The following is a 16,322-nucleotide window of genomic DNA, read 5'->3' as shown; positions in this document are numbered from 1 at the left end:
TCCGTTCTCCTTTATTTTCAATCGAAAATGTTGAGTTTTAATTTTATTTTTAAATTTTATGATCTATTTTTTTAACTGTAATTAATTTTATAAATATCTTTATCTTAAATCCTAGATTTTGGAGGCAAAATTTAATAGAGTTATTGCGTTATCCATTGCTTAATATTGTCACACTATTTATGTGACTTTTTTTTAGCTTGCTACTTACTTCATACCTTTGTTCGCTATTTCCGTTATAACATATTATATATAGATGAATATGAGCTTTCTTTCTATTAAAATAAAATTTCCATTTATTTTTAATATTCATTTATAGTGTTTAAACTTATAAATATTATTTTGAGTATTAAGTATTTACTTGCTTTATTTTATGCGAAAATTATATGGGTCGATAACTTTTTTTTGATAACTCAAACTAAATCATTGTTTCCTTACATAACCAAATTAAAATGATATGTAGTCAAAGACAATCTAATAACTATGTAAATTAAATTTGATCAAATCTTGTCTTAATCTTTATTAGATTTGTCTAAAATATTTTTAGATTATGTCTTAAAAGTGCCAAGTGACATTTTCTCAACATATCACTTGGCTTAACATCATGCTTCACTATCCTCCTTTTAATATAATATAGATATTTGCCGCAAAATATATTGCGAAATTTGGTTGAATGACATTTTAACTGCTATAGTTATAATTAAATGATTTTTTATATAAGCAAAAAAAACATAACTTTATTCAATAATTTTACATAATTAAATGGGCATTTAAATAATAAACTCAAAATACATATAATCGTAGTCAATCACTCCACTTGTTCATTCCATTTTCAGATCAAATCATTTCATTTTCATTCTCCAATAAACACAAAATGTTTCAACTTCAATTACTCCTCTCACTTCTCACTTTATCTTTCAGTACCCAGTCATATTCTTCCACGTCAGGACTCTCCATCCTCCCATCAAAACCCAACTCCCTATCCATCTCCGTCACCAAATTCGGCGCCGCCGGCGACGGCACACACTACGACACAGTTCCAATCCAGAAAGCCATAAACGCATGCTCAGGAGCCGTTTTCACACACCAGCGTCAATGCCACGTCATCTTCCCCCCGGGGAAATACTTAACGGCGACAATATTCCTGAAATCCGGTGTCTTCCTGGATATTCACCGGAATGCGACAATTTTAGGAGGACCGAGATTGGAGGATTACCCGAACGAGCGGAACAGGTGGTATGTAGTACTAGCGGAGGATGCGGCGGATGTAGGGATTACCGGAGGTGGAGAAATCAACGGACAGGGATTGAAGTTTGTGCAGAGATTTGATGACAAGAAAAATGTAATGGTGAGCTGGAACCACACCGGAGCTTGCCTTGGGGATGAGTGCAGGCCGAGGTTGGTAGGGTTTATCGGCTGCCGGAATATTGATATCTCCGATGTCAGACTCATCGAGCCTGCTCTTTGGTGGTGCGTGCCTTTAACTTTCTTTCTTTCGTAGTAAAACAGCAACTCATTATCTTTTTGAAAGGGAACTTATCCTTCCTTGCATCAATAATTGTTATAGCTTTCTAAGTGCTCCATTTTTTGTAAATTACACTCAACACTTCACTAATTTGTAAATATGCCTATTATATTTTGAAATCAAATACTTACATTATGTATTTATTATGGAAATCTCACAAAATATTAGTTTGAATGTTATTTTCATTTTATTAGAATGTTAAGTGTTTATTTTTGACAAATACTGGACATAAAATTAATGGAGAGGATACTGTGCACGGTTAAGTTTTTTCCGGAGCTATATATCCTAAAGAAAAAAGAGAAAGGAAAAGAATAAATTTTACTATCATGCATATGAGTCTAGGGGTGTTTATAAAAACCCGAAAAATCGACCCAAACCAAAAACCAAATCAAACCGACCAAAAAACTGACACTTTTTGGCTTGGTTTTGATTTTGAATTTTAAAAATTAATCAAATTTGGTTTGGTTTTGATTTTAATAAAAAAATAACTAAAAAAAATCGAACCAAACCGCCTATCGAATAGTTATTTCAAATTTGTCATTACACCTATATATATATATGTATATTTTTGTACAAAATTTCTAAAATTTTATGGTAAATGTTAATCGTTTGCACTTTTAGTACAATTTTTTGCCTTTACATTCTAGTTTGATCGGTAGTTTTCTTTTGTTAAGTGTAAGAATCCATTTTATGTTAAAAATAATCTATTTTTAATTGAGTCCTTAAATTATTCATCACTATTTGATTCAATTATTATCAATATATGTTGTAAACGATAGATTTCTTAAAGGACAATTGACTTGATAGTGTTATGTTGAAAATGTAGTCGTCGGAATATGTGTTTGGTAATGTATGTCTTATATTTAAGAAAACAACAACAACAACCACCCAGTATAATCCCACTTAGTGGGGTCTGGGGAGGGTAGTGTGTATGCAGACCTTACCCCTATCTTGGGGTAGAGAGGCTGTTTCCAAATAGACCCCCGACATCCTTCCCTCCAAGAACTTCCCACCTTGCTCTTGGGGAGACTCAAACTCACAACCTCTTGATAAGAAAAAATCGATAAATAACCGAAAATCCGACATACACCGAATCGAGAAAAAACTAATTTAGTTGGTTTGGTTTGGTTATAATATTTGAAAAATCGACTTACTTGGTTTGATTTTTTTTAAGGGAAAAACCGATCCAAACCGAACTATGAACACTCCTACATATGACCATAGTTAAAAGGCAAAAAAAGTAAATTGAAAAAAGAATAATACTCCTTCCGTCTCATATTATGTGTCGTGTTTCTCTTCTACACGTCTCTTAAGAAATATTATTTAGGAAAGGGATTGGACTATTATATCCTTATTTATGTCATAAGATATAATCACTATTCATTGAATATTTATTCTATTTGGGGTCGTTTGGTTGGAATACGATTTATACCGGTGTAAGTTATGTCGGTATAAGTTATATTGGGATAAGTTATGCTGGGATTGTTGTTTATTCATTGTTTGGTATATTGTATTAAGAATGACAATTGCATAATTTCTAAAAAGAAGGTATAAGTTATACCGGTGCTAATTACCCCACCTTCTATAAGGTATAAGTTATTCCAGTATTAAAATTAACACCAGGATAACTTATACCTGGTTTGCTAACCAAACAGAGTATTAAAGTGGTATTAAATGTTTATACCACCCTTATACCTTCTTATACCTCATACCAAACGACCTCTTTATGTGTTATCTTCATCTTCAAGAACAATTATTACTAATGGTAAAAAAGGAAAAAAAATAATCAATTTTGTACAAATAATTTGAGATATATAATACGGCTCTATCTCGATAGAATAAAGAGATCAGATCTCACGGCACGCAAAAAGAAAATCCAAAATGGCAACATTGACTAACTTTCATTAAGGAATCGTACAACATTAATAATCAACATTATAAATCTCATTCGAATAGACTCACGAGACTAGGTGGTCATCAAACTATCAAATATTATATTTTAATATCGGTAACAAATAATTAATTAATCAAATCTTATCCAAGAAAACACTAAAAAAAGAGAAACAAGTAATCCAATTTCGTAGTCAATGGCTCAACACTAAAAATCTTCATTTCCTTTTTGCCATTTTCCGATCAAATAATTCATTTTCATTCTCCAACAAGCACAAATGTTTCAGGTTCAATTACTCCTCTCACTTCTCACTTTATCTTTCACTACCCAATCATACTCTTCCACGTCACAACTCTCCATCCTCCAATCAAAACCTGACCCCCTATCCATCTCCGTCGCCAAATGTGGCGCCGCCGGCGACGGCATACACTACGACACCGTTCCAATCCAGAAAGCCATAAACACATGCTCAGCCGTGGTTTCCAAACACCGCCGTCAATGCCACGTCATCTTCCCGCCGGGAAATTACTTAACGGCGACAATATTCCTGAAATCAGGCGTCGTATTGGATATACATAAGAAGGCGACGATTTTGGGAGGGACGAAATTGGAGGATTATCCGAAGGAGCAGAGCAAGTGGTACGTAGTACTGGCGGAGGATGCGGTGGATGTAGGGATTACCGGAGGTGGAGAAATCAACGGACAGGGATTGAAGTTTGTGCAGAGATTTGATAAGAAGAAAAATGTGATGGTGAGCTGGAATCACACCGGAGCTTGCCTTGGGGATGAGTGCAGGCCGAGGTTGGTAGGGTTCATTGGCTGCCGGAATATTGAAATCTCCGATGTCAGACTCATCGAGCCTGCTTATTGGTGGTGCGTGCTCTTAACACTTTTGGCCGGGCTAAAGTTGCTTCCTAGCGAAAAAGTTTAGTATTGTAATTTATTTATTTTTGTAAATAGGAACTTTTCTCTTTTGGGTTAACTTGTTACTTCATAATTTTAACAAGTTTATAGTTATGTCAGTTCTTTAATAAAATTATAATATCAGAGGATAAAATTTATTGTAAAATTCTCTCTACCTTCATTAGGTACAGGTAATGTCTGCTTAACTATCCTTTCCGGACCTTACATGCAAAAATATAATGGATTTCTTGTTGTTTCAGAGGACAAAATTAAACTCCTGATGTATTTGTCCAAATAAAATAGACGTTTTTCTCTTTAATTTATAGCCAAAATTCAAGTTGCATTTTACAACATCTCTTTCATTTTAGGTGATTGTGTTTGATTGGATATAAAGTTTAAGATATTAATTTAACTTTTATAATATAGTATTAGTGTTGATGAAGAGAATATTAAAATAGCGGCTGAAAAGACAGCAAATATAACATCAAAGTTAAAGCATGTATTTAATGAATTTAAATTATTGAAAGTTGTATAAAAATAAAATTGTGTCAATGTTTAGAATTTCAAAATAGAAAGAGTTTCTTATTAATTGTAATGGAGAGGGTGATAAAAAGAGGATTTCAATCTTGTACTTTATTCGATAGTATATCTTAATTGACCCGTTCTCATGTCCAGAATTATCAATTACACTAGCTATTAGTGAGAACAGATTAAAGATTTAGCTTGTTCTCACAAAATGACCAGTTTAGTCAAGGGTTGATGATGGATATAAGTTTATGTTGCATGATATCAACCTTAATCTTCTTTTTCTTCCCCCTAGAGGTCAATCTTATAAAATTTGTTGTTTTTAAACTTCATTCTCTATCCCTTTCACTGTTCTGAATTTATTTCAAGAAGCCAATTAATGGTGTGATGTTGCAGTTTGCATCTTGTACGAAGTGATAACACATCAATCAGTGATGTAACGATATATGGGGACTTCAATTCACCTAACAACGATGGGATAGACATAGAAGACTCTAACAATACGGTCATCACCAGATGCAACATAAACACAGGAGATGATGCTATCTGTCCAAAGTCATCAACTGGACCTGTCCACAACCTCACAGCAACAAACTGCTGGATTCGAACAAAATCTTCTGCCATCAAACTTGGAAGCGCTAGCTTTTACACATTCAAGAATTTCTTATTTGACAATATTACAATATCTGAATCTCATAGAGGCCTCGCCCTGCAAATTCGAGATGGAGGTATTCACCTTTGGTTCTTTTCTGCTAGAATGACAGTCAATACATTTAAATAAAAAATTTACATGTGTATTTGATCCGTGTTTCACACTTGCATTTCATGAGCACATACTATTATTCATGCAGTAGAAGCAGAATTACAACTTAAACCTTCCTAGTGTTCTGATGCTTTAATCGTTCCATTTTGGTTTGATAGGTACAAGCCTCAATGTTGTGCCAACTTAATTCCTTGAATTCTTGTTATAGTTGCCAGAAACTAGTCATGGCAATGTCAAACAGCTTAGTGCAACTAAAATACTTAAATTGCAACTTAGATGATTTGACTGCTTAACCTTACTAGAGAGTAGTTGATCAAATTGGTTTGGTTTGTATCAAATACAAGCCTAGTTCAGTTAAGCTCTTATTTTTCTTGTATTTAATTGTTTGTTCGACATACTTGAAATGATTGTCCTACGTACCTGAACATAAAATTAACAATGCTGTTAAACCTTTGCCTTTTACCCTTTTTTTACAACAACAACAACAAACCCAGTGTAATCCACAATTGGGGTCTGAGGAAGGTAGTGTATACGCAGTCTTATTCCCTACCTTGTGAAGGTAGAGAAACTGTTTCCGACAGACCCTCGGCTCAGGAGACTTTTACCCTTTTCTTTGATCTTGCAAAATAAATGACCAACTCTTTAGCTCAGTCTAAAGATTGTTATGTTTCTCTCATGCATTTATCCCTCTATTTCCCTATCTTGCTTTCTCAAATTTCAGTATTGCATTGTCTTAATTGATTATTTGCCGAGCAGGAAATGTTAGCGACATCACCTTCTCAAACATAAACATCAGCACAAGATATTACCACCCATCGTGGTGGGGAAGAGCAGAGCCTATTTATGTAACAACCTGTCCAAGAGATGCAACTTCAAAAGCAGGTTCCATCTCCAATTTGCTATTTGTCAATATCACATCAACTTCTGAAAACGGCATCTTTTTATCGGGGTCGGGAGGTGGAGTCCTGAGCAATCTGAAGTTCATAAACATGAACCTAACATACAAGAGATGGACAAAATATCCAGATGGTTGGGTGGATTACAGGCCAGGATGCCAAGAACTTGTAAAACACCAAACTGCTGGATTCATGATGGAGCATATCGATGGTTTGGTTTTCGAAAATGTAGTCATGAAATGGTCTAATGATGAATCAATGAGGTGGAATAATCCTTTGGATTTCAGGCCATCGACTGTAAATAACATTTCTATGCTCAATTTCTACTCCAGATCTTACCAACAATGAGGGTTGATTAGGTTGCAGCGAGTAAAATTTGTTCTTCAGAAAAATAAAGCAGCAAAAAGCCCATCCCTTAAAAACTCAAATGATTTATGTGCTCATAATGAATGCAAAGTGATGTTGATTTGGATCTTCCCCAATTGAAGGGCTGCTCCTCGTTGTACCTCTTAGCATTTGCTTTCTCACATTCTTTCTACGTAGAATAGAGATATTGGTGTGATATAAAGATATTACTACTTGAGAATGTTATATTGGTGTGACACAAAAATATTGGACCAAGGACACTTTACAAAGTGGCATTAATGTTTAAGTTGATGTTGAAAAAAGAGAAGTATTTAAAGTGGCATGCACGAGCACAGCCCAAATCTGTTAACTTCGTGTTTTCGGATTACGTTAAGCTGACCTCTACCATTTACTTATCTTTTCGTTTTTTAATTTCAGATATTTTAATTAAAATAATTACTGAAGAGTACTTTTTCTTTAGAAAATGACTTAGATGTCCGAGTACATAAAAAGACTCAAAACAAAAAATATCACAGTACAATTTTCCCTTTTTTGGTGTGGTAAAAACGATAATATTAATATGCATAATATAAAGTGCAACCAGACTTGGAAGTTTAGGGGTTTTTGAATAAAAGTTACCTCGTGGCTCCTACCTTCCCTAGCGCTAGCAGTAGCAAAAACATGGTGAGAAAAACAACTCTATTTTTCTGTACAATTAAGCATGTATTTTCATCCATAATGAAAAAACCATTTATTTACCACCAGACACCAACATTTTTCTGCTCATGTCCGTCAAGTACTTCAACTCTAGTAGCTCTAAGCTCCAATGGTCTCCTCTCAGAAGCCTTATTTGAGATGGCCAAACAAGGCCTTGAAGTGAAATTCAAGGAATACGATACTCTGTTAAACCAATGTATAAACCAAAGGGCTATAAGAGAAGGCCAAAGGGTACATACCCACATGATCAAAACCCATTATCAACCTCCAGTGTACCTCAGGACAAGGCTGATCGTTTTCTACATAAAATGTGAGCTTTTAGATGATGCTAGGTGGGTGTTTGATGAAATGCCTGAGAGAAATGTTGTTTCTTGGACTGCTCTTATTTCTGGGTATTCTCAGAAAGGGTATGTCTCTGAAGCTCTCCATCTTTTTGTTCAGATGTTGAGATCAGGTACTTCTATTGCTTTGAAAAGTACTTACAAATTTACAAATTTACCAATATATTTTCGTATCAAACACACTTTTGCACCTTTGAATTTTGTACCATCTAGCTAAAAAGACAACTATGAAATGTTAACATGTTAATACTGGTAAGAACGAGGCTTGGTGTTGGTTGATTCAAAAGAAAAAGGAAGAGTGGATATGTAGGTATTGTCTCCTTTTGTGTTTACCTTTTATTTTAGAAACTGGTAGCAATATTGGTAATGAATGAGAGAGAGGCCAGCACTTAAATTTAAATGAAACTTGTGATGAGATAATAGGAATAATTCGATTTTGTTATCCTCTTCAATGACAATAAGTTGATGTCTATTAGTTGCCTAAATAACTTCAGAATTTCTTAGTAAAGGGGTCAAGTTTTAAAAAGTTCTTTCTTCCTTAGAATTATTCAGTTGGTCTTGTAAGATGATTTTAAACAATTACTTGCATTTTATTGTATTTCTTAAGGTTAGAAAGTAAGGTAAACCATTAGGTTCACTCTTTACAGCTTCATTTACTGAGTAACCTTTTTTTTTCCTCCTTTGAGTAGATCATAACCAGAAAAGTTTGCAGGTACTGAGCCAAATGAGTTTACATTTGCAACCGTGCTTACATCATGTATTGGTGCCGTTGGGTTTCATTTTGGGAGACAAGTCCATTGTCTTGTGGTCAAGAGCCCTTTTGAATTGCATATATATGTGGGAAGCTCACTCCTTGATATGTATGCCAAAGCTGGCAAAGTCCATGATGCTCGAGATGTTTTTGAACGCCTGCCAGAAAGAGATGCTGTCTCTTGCACTGCTATAATCTCAGGCTACGCTCAACAGGGACTAGATGAAGAGGCACTAGAGCTTTTCCGCAAGTTACAAGCAGAGGGAATGTCTTCCAACTATGTTACATATGCTAGTGTATTAACAGCCTTATCTGGACTTGCTGCAGTGGAACTAGGTAGACAATTGCATGCCCATATTATTCGATTGGAACTACCCTTCTACGCGGTGCTTCAGAATTCTCTCGTTGATATGTACTCAAAGTGTGGAAACCTCGCTTATTCACGGAGGGTATTCAATCAAATGTCTGAAAAAACTGTGAGCTCCTGGAATGCCATGCTTGTTGGTTACAGTAAACATGGGATGGGAAAAGAGGTAGTTGAGCTCTTTGAAATGATGAGAGAAGAAAACAAGATCAAGCCTGATGGCATCACTCTTTTGGCTGTGTTATCTGGTTGCAGCCACGGAGGAATGGAGGATAAATGTTTACAGATTTTCAACGAAATAAGTATTGGCAAAGACAGGGTCGAGGTTAGCATTGAGCACTATGGTTGTGTGGTTGATTTGCTAAGTCGAGCTGGCCAAGTAGAAAGGGCCTTCCAATTCATCAGAGAGATGCCTTTTCCACCAACTGCTGCAATTCTGGGTTCACTTTTAGGTGCTTGCTGGGCTCACCTATGTGTTGATATTGGTGAAATTGTAGCCAAACAACTTTTGGAGATAGAGCCAGAAAATTCTGGAACTTATGTGATCCTTTCGAACTTGTATGCTTCGGCAGGAAGGTGGGAAGATGCAAGAAGTGTAAGAGAGATGATAAACGAACGGGCCATTGTAAAGGAATCCGGTAAAAGTTGGATTGGTCCTGATCTTATCCATGAAACAGAGAAGGATATAGCAAAATGTAGTGGAATTAGCAGTACGGATCAGGTAATGTACTTATATTCCTGATTTTAGGTTGTGTGTCTTGTTTGATATGGATGAGAAGTGAAAAAAAGAAAGAAAATTCTGCTAGGCCAACTAGCTTTGGCTTATGAACTACTTTGCACATCCTTAGAAAGCATATTCAAGTGAAAATCCATGGAACTCTGCTGGCTGTCAGAGCTGACCCATGTTCCCAAGGTAGAGCTGTGAAGGAGAATCAGTTGCAAGAGGCACAGCTCAGTTTGATGATTTATTGGGTATATCCATATGGAGACTACTGGTAAAAGAATTCCAGTCTTGCTGAATTTTCTCCCCAATGGGAGGATGGGATAAAACATTTCGTTAGGGATGGAAATGGGGTGGTGCGGGTTAAAACCTTTGTGAGGCGAGGTGAAGTATGAATGCGGTGCGGTGCAGGGGCGGTGTGGGTTCAAACAATTTTCTTAAAATCAGAGAGGGCAAAGCGGTTGTGGGTTAAGACCCCTTTCTTTTGAACTACACATCTAGACCTACTACTTCCTTCTCTGTTTCTCTGGTCTCCGTAGATTTTTGCCTATTACAGCTGCACTGTTCTCGGCTCTCACAGTCTCATTCTCTCTCTGCTCTCTGGTTTCTCCGTCCCTCTTTGCCTTTGATCTCGCCATCTCGCTGTCTTGCCGGTAATAGTCTAACTCTACTATTTCGTTCTTCTTTTTCCTATTATTACAGAAATTTTTCTTGCTTGTGATCCGAATCTAACTTGTTTGAACCCAAAATATTTCTGAAGAGAGATGTTAGGCTTTCATCATCTAGGATCTCTTTTGTGTCCCTTTAATTTTTTGGGTTAAACCATTAAATTATTTATACATGCATTCACTATCATGGTATACACAAAATGCAAACAACAAACATATAACCAACAAATTGTTGAGCAGAAGCTGAAGTTGGCTGCTAAAAACGTGAAGCTGATCTTGTATTTATCTCAGGAACGAACTTGGAAGAAATCCTGCATTTTTTGATTTCTTGTTGACTGCCTTAACTCAAAGATTTTTAATATTTTGGTTTCCAAGTAAGTAACATTTTTCTACATTTGCATAGATTGTTGTTAATTTGATTGTCATTATTAAGTGTATTTGAATCAGAGGTTGTGTCGAAGTTCCTTATATGGTTGAATGAGGTTGTTAATTTGATTGTCATTATTGAATCCCTTTTCTTGTGTTTATAGATAAGTATGGAGTCTCAAGATGAAGAAAATTCAATCGTTTCATCTTCTAGTACTTTTCCCATTGAAGATGAGAGCCAAAGAGCGACTCAAGCTAACAAAGTTATTGGAACTAAAAATAAGAAATTGACTTTTAAAGCACAACATTTTAGATTGGTGATGATCAATGGTGTTTTCTTTGGTGATTGTTAGTATTGTAATACTCATATCATGACAACTAGGAAAAGTGGGCTAGATATTAGACCATATTGCTAGATGTCCTAATAAGCGACAAAACTTGGATAGTAAGGGTAGTTGGGGGTTGATAATGGTAGCCAACAAAATTATTTTGAACAAGATGTTTCCCGTAGAGAACATGTTCACGCCATCATTTTCATGAGTATCCAATATCCATTGTTGATCATGTGGGATTTAGGAAGTTTGTTGCTAGTCTTTGGCCGTTGTTCAAAACGGTTTGAACGAATACAATCATGATTGACATTCTGAATATTATTGACAATGTGAAATAAAAAACTTCTAAGTTACTGAAAAGCACCACTAGTAGAAATGCAATAACAATTGATATGTGGACGGTATGTATCAACAAAAAGGGTTTGTGGCTATTATCTGACATTTTATTGAGGATTCATGGAGACTTCAAAGCCATATTATGAGCTTTCATGTTCCTGCTCCACACAGTAAGGCTACTTTGTGTTATGTATTGCTTAATTGTTTGTATTAGTGAATTCTTGAACCGGAAATATCAACCATTACAATTGATAATTCTAGCGCAATTGTCATGATGAGAATCTTATTAGATGAGAAATTTTGTAAAAAAGATTTATTATTGATGGGTTGAGTGTTTCATGTGCATTATGCTGCACATTTGAATTTGATTGTGCAAGGAGGGCTAAAGGTTATAGGAGATAGTATTAGTAACATGCGTGACCGTGTTTCATACTGGATAAGGTTATCGGGCAGAATTGAGGCGTTTGAAGAATTCACATATTTCTCACACAGTTACAACAAGCCCAATGTAATTCCACAAGTGAAGTCTGGGATTTACTATACAATTCTTATAATAAAAAGTTGTTGTAGGAACTCAACATATCTAATGTTGAGAACCATAGAATATAAAGAGGTGTTTCAAAAGCTAAGTCTAATTGACATCAATCATCAGTGTTTTCCAACCGATAGACAATGGAGTGAAGCAAAAGATGTTTGTAATAAGTTGAAGCTCTTTTACCATATCATTGAACAATTTTCATGACTCCAATATCCGATTTCAAGTCAATACTTTTTAAAGATTTGTTAAGCGAGATTTATAAGCATGCGTGAAGAGCTTTAATCCTTTGATTTTTTTTTTTTTTTTTTTTTTTTGTAGATTTCTAGCATGAAGAAAGGCTTTTTGTAATTATGTATATGTGTATATTTTTACATCCCATGAGAATAGATACTTATACAATGAGCCCTGCGACTAAATAAGGAATGACAATCAATTATAATGAAGGAAAATATTCCAGTATCAGTTTACTCCTACAACTAAGCTAGGAAACCTCTAATCAATCAACAATTTTTAACATTGCCGATGCCATAGCGCTAATAAAAGAATTAAAGCTTTTTACCCATGCATCTAATTCTAGCTTAACTCCACAAACTTTGAAAAGTATTGACTTGAAGTTGGATGGTTAACTCCTGAAAATTGTTCAATGATATGGTAAAAGAGCTTCAACGTGCTACAAACATCTTCGACTTCACTCTATTTCCCATTAGTTAAATTCAACTTCTGAATCTATGGTTGTTCTCAACACTAACATGTTGACTATCAATGAGTAGGGCAATCATATACCCCCCTCCGTTTCAATTTAACTATCTTAGTTTGACTAGGTATGAAGTTTGAGAAATTAAAAAATACTTTTGAATCGTGTGGTCTTAAACATGCCATGTAAAATGTTGGAATTGGAGAGTTACCAAATTTAAAAAGAGGCATTCTTTTAGAAACATACTAAAAAGAAAGTAAGATACTTAAATTAAAATGAAAATGCTAAAAATAAGTAAGATACTTAAATTGAAACGAGGGAGTAAAACTTTTGTTACAAGAATTGTGTAGAAAATATGTGGCTCCTTCAAGCCTTTCAATTATGCCTGGTGACCTATATTGTACGGACTCTCCAAAAATGCTGCCACACCCATGTCGAATCCTTCAAAAATGCACTGTTTTTGGAGGATTCAGAGTGCATATTTTGGAGAGTCTAAGCAACATAGCTGGTGATTTTATCGAGTATTCATTCATGTTGCTAATACTATCTCCTATTACCTTAAGCCATTGTTGTGCAATCAATTTCAAAATATGTGCAACACAATACACATTATCGACCCATTAACAACAAATTACTTTTACTAAGTTTCTCATCTAATAAAGTTTTTATCATAGCCTTTATTATTCTAGAATGATCAGTTATAAGATATTCTGCGTTTAATAATCCACTCAAGCAATTAAGCAGTGCATTACATGAAGTATCTGTATCATGTGGAGTAGGAACATATACGAATCTCATAATATGACTCTGCAGCCTCCATGAATTATCTGATAATAGTCACAAACACTTTTTGTTGTTATCTGAAGTTCATATATCAGTTGTTATAGCAATTCTACTAGTGGTAGTTTTCAATAACTTAGACACTTTTTATTCTAATTGTCAAAATCTTCATAATGTCGTTCTTGATTATATTCCTTGAAATCATTTTGAACAACGAACTTCCTAAACCCCTCATGATAAATAATGGACTGCAAAATGATGGCAATCAAAATAATTTTGTTGGCTTCTATTATCACCTCCAGGACACCCTCATTTTCTAAGTTCCTTGGCTTATCGAGACCAGCACTTACAATTTGATGAACTTGTTATGAGATAATAGGAAGAACTTGATTTTGTTTTCCCTTCAATGAACATAAGTTGAAGTATATTAGTGACCTAAATAAGTTAAGCATTTCTCAGCTAAGGAATCTTGTTTGAGAAATTCTTACTTCTTTTGAATCATTCAGTCGATTTTGTAAGATAATTGTAATGAATGACATGAATTTAGTGGACCACTTAATGTTAATAAAGTATGGTAATAAATTGGGTTCACTCCTGGAAGCTTTCACTTTTGGTCCTTTTAGTTAGATCACAACCAGAAAAATCCACCGTCTTAAAGGATCATTTTTGGTCCTTTTAGCTAGCGTTTGGCCATAGATTCCAAATTTGTTTTGACAAATCTAATTTGAGTGAAGTTTGGTTTGAAGATGAAAATGTGTTTGGACATACGTTTTCAAAATATATTTTAAAAACATGTATATAATTCCTAAGTTTTGGGATTTTGACCCAAAATCAGCAATTAGGGTGATCTTGGGATTTGGGGTTTGCCAAAATATGGGCAAAATTTATGGCCAAATATGAATTTTGAAAATATTAAAGTTTCAAAAGTCCTTGATATGTATTCCATGCACCGTTTGGAACACCGGATATTCATGAACTAAATTAAACTCTAAAATTCGTCCTAGTGTCTTGTGGTCAAGAGTCCTTTTGAATCACATGTATATATTAAAGTTTACTTCTTGATATGTATTCCATGCACCATCACCGTATATTCATGAACTAAATTAAACTCTAAAATTCGTCAATTACTAAAATAAACTAAGTTCAGGATTCATCAACATGTTATGAAATTTATTTGCATGATATAAGCTCCAATTTTCCTTACAAAAAGTAAAGGGGAAAAAATTACTGTACAAAATATGCACAACCGTAGTTAACTGTACCAAAAACAATTATGGAAGATGTTATTTTGTACGTCTGCTTATTTTTCATGTTCAATTTCTTTACTTTGGAGATGTGTAACTGTTATCTCTAAAACGTATTCTTTTATTAGAAAAAAATTGAGATTCTGGCTCCTCAGTCATCGTTAAATTCTAATTTGGTTTTCATGTTATCTAAGTTTGGTATAACACCTTTTTCAGCATAACAAAAAGAGCAGGTTTCATACGGTTAAGATATATTAGAATTTTGTTTTAAAAGTGCAATTATCTTTCTTTTTTTCTATTGTTCTATTGGTTGGAAGGATGGAAGAAAATAATTTCAACATAACATCAACACAAAATAGTTCTAACATGTTTGGGGGATTAGAAAAATAATCCCTACATAATTTACTTAGGTGTCGTTTTGTACATAGAATAAGGATAATAATCTCGGGATAAAATTTGAAATTAATTTTGTTTTATATTTAGATTGGGGTATTAGCTAATTCCGGAATAATTTTTACACTAAAATAGTGGGATTTATTATTCCATATAGTAGGAGGGATAACTAATTCATTGGGATATCCCACCCATGGGATATTATGAAATATCCCACCGTTATATCTGTCAATCCCTTTAGTGTTTGATTGGCCGCATAAGAAAAAGTAATCCCCCCGTAGTCTTATGTAGCTTTGGTTGGTGTTATTAAATAATACTCACGTTAAGTTAATGGGGAATCTATACGTTATATTATGCTAGGTATAATGTGAAATAAAAATATGTGTATTAGTAATAAAATCAAAACTGTCATGTTACTTGTATTAGTAATACACAAATTAAACTGCACTTAATATAAGTAATCTCGACTAATGTCTTAATTATTAATCACTACATAACGTTTCCTATGTTTTCCTAATTTCTTGAACATTATTCATTGCATAAATAATTTCTACATTATAATATCGTAGCTAACAATCAAACAAATCACTTATATCACAAGTTTACGAGCGGAATTTAAAAATAACCATATTTACAAGTGTTAATTGAAAAATAGTCACTAAACTGCTAGAGTATGGATTCACTTAGTAGGATTGGGAGTAGTTTATGAATCCCAATATATGTAGATGTATGCATGACTAAAGTAGAGTGGATTTCTTATGTAAGGCTGCTAGTAGAGATGGATGTTACAAAGGATATGCCTAGAGTTATAAAAGTCATGGATCCGACGGGCAAAGTTTTTGAGCAATAGATTGCATACGATTGGATACATGAATACTACCACACTTGTCTTCAAGTTGGCCATATTTGTAGACCAGCACATATCATACCTGAAGCCAAACAGAAGCAACAAAAACCAAGGATGGAATGGAGAAGAAGAACAGAGCTAGACAAGATGGAAACAACTGCAAAAGAACAGACTAATAGCATGGTACAAAATATAAGAGCAGTTTGTGAGGATAATAAAACAACAGAATGGGAACAAGCAAAAAGAAAATCTGCAGCAAAAAGTGGACAGTCCAAAATAAGAGAAACAACAGGCATTAATGTAGTGAATGGATTTAGCCCACTCAGTACTGAAATAGCTGGTGTATCAGTGGACAATTCTACTATGGAGAAGGGACAATGCAACT

At 34.5% G+C, this 16,322-nt stretch overlaps 2 protein-coding genes across 2 annotated transcripts; both read left to right on the top strand.

Annotated features, from left to right (window-relative positions):
* The first annotated feature begins 871 nt into the window (after positions 1-871).
* On the top strand, positions 872-1,498 carry LOC104245787 (uncharacterized). Its single transcript, XM_009801455.2, has one exon. It carries the CDS (start codon positions 872-874, stop codon positions 1,496-1,498), a length of 627 nt encoding a protein of 208 aa, XP_009799757.2.
* LOC104245786 (putative pentatricopeptide repeat-containing protein At3g13770, mitochondrial) lies at positions 904-10,908 on the top strand. Its single transcript, XM_070170693.1, is given in 7 exon segments — positions 904-4,286; positions 5,238-5,569; positions 6,523-6,814; positions 7,535-8,016; positions 8,616-9,705; positions 9,707-9,797; positions 9,800-10,908. Coding segments are annotated over 7 exon segments (2,967 nt in total). The 5' UTR covers positions 904-3,690; the 3' UTR covers positions 9,884-10,908.
* The last annotated feature ends 5,414 nt before the right edge of the window (positions 10,909-16,322 follow it).

The sequence above is a fragment of the Nicotiana sylvestris genome, chromosome 3 (assembly GCF_000393655.2).
Source record: "Nicotiana sylvestris chromosome 3, ASM39365v2, whole genome shotgun sequence".
Taxonomy (NCBI): Eukaryota; Viridiplantae; Streptophyta; class Magnoliopsida; order Solanales; family Solanaceae; genus Nicotiana; species Nicotiana sylvestris.
This window is presented reverse-complemented; position numbering and strand designations above follow the sequence as displayed.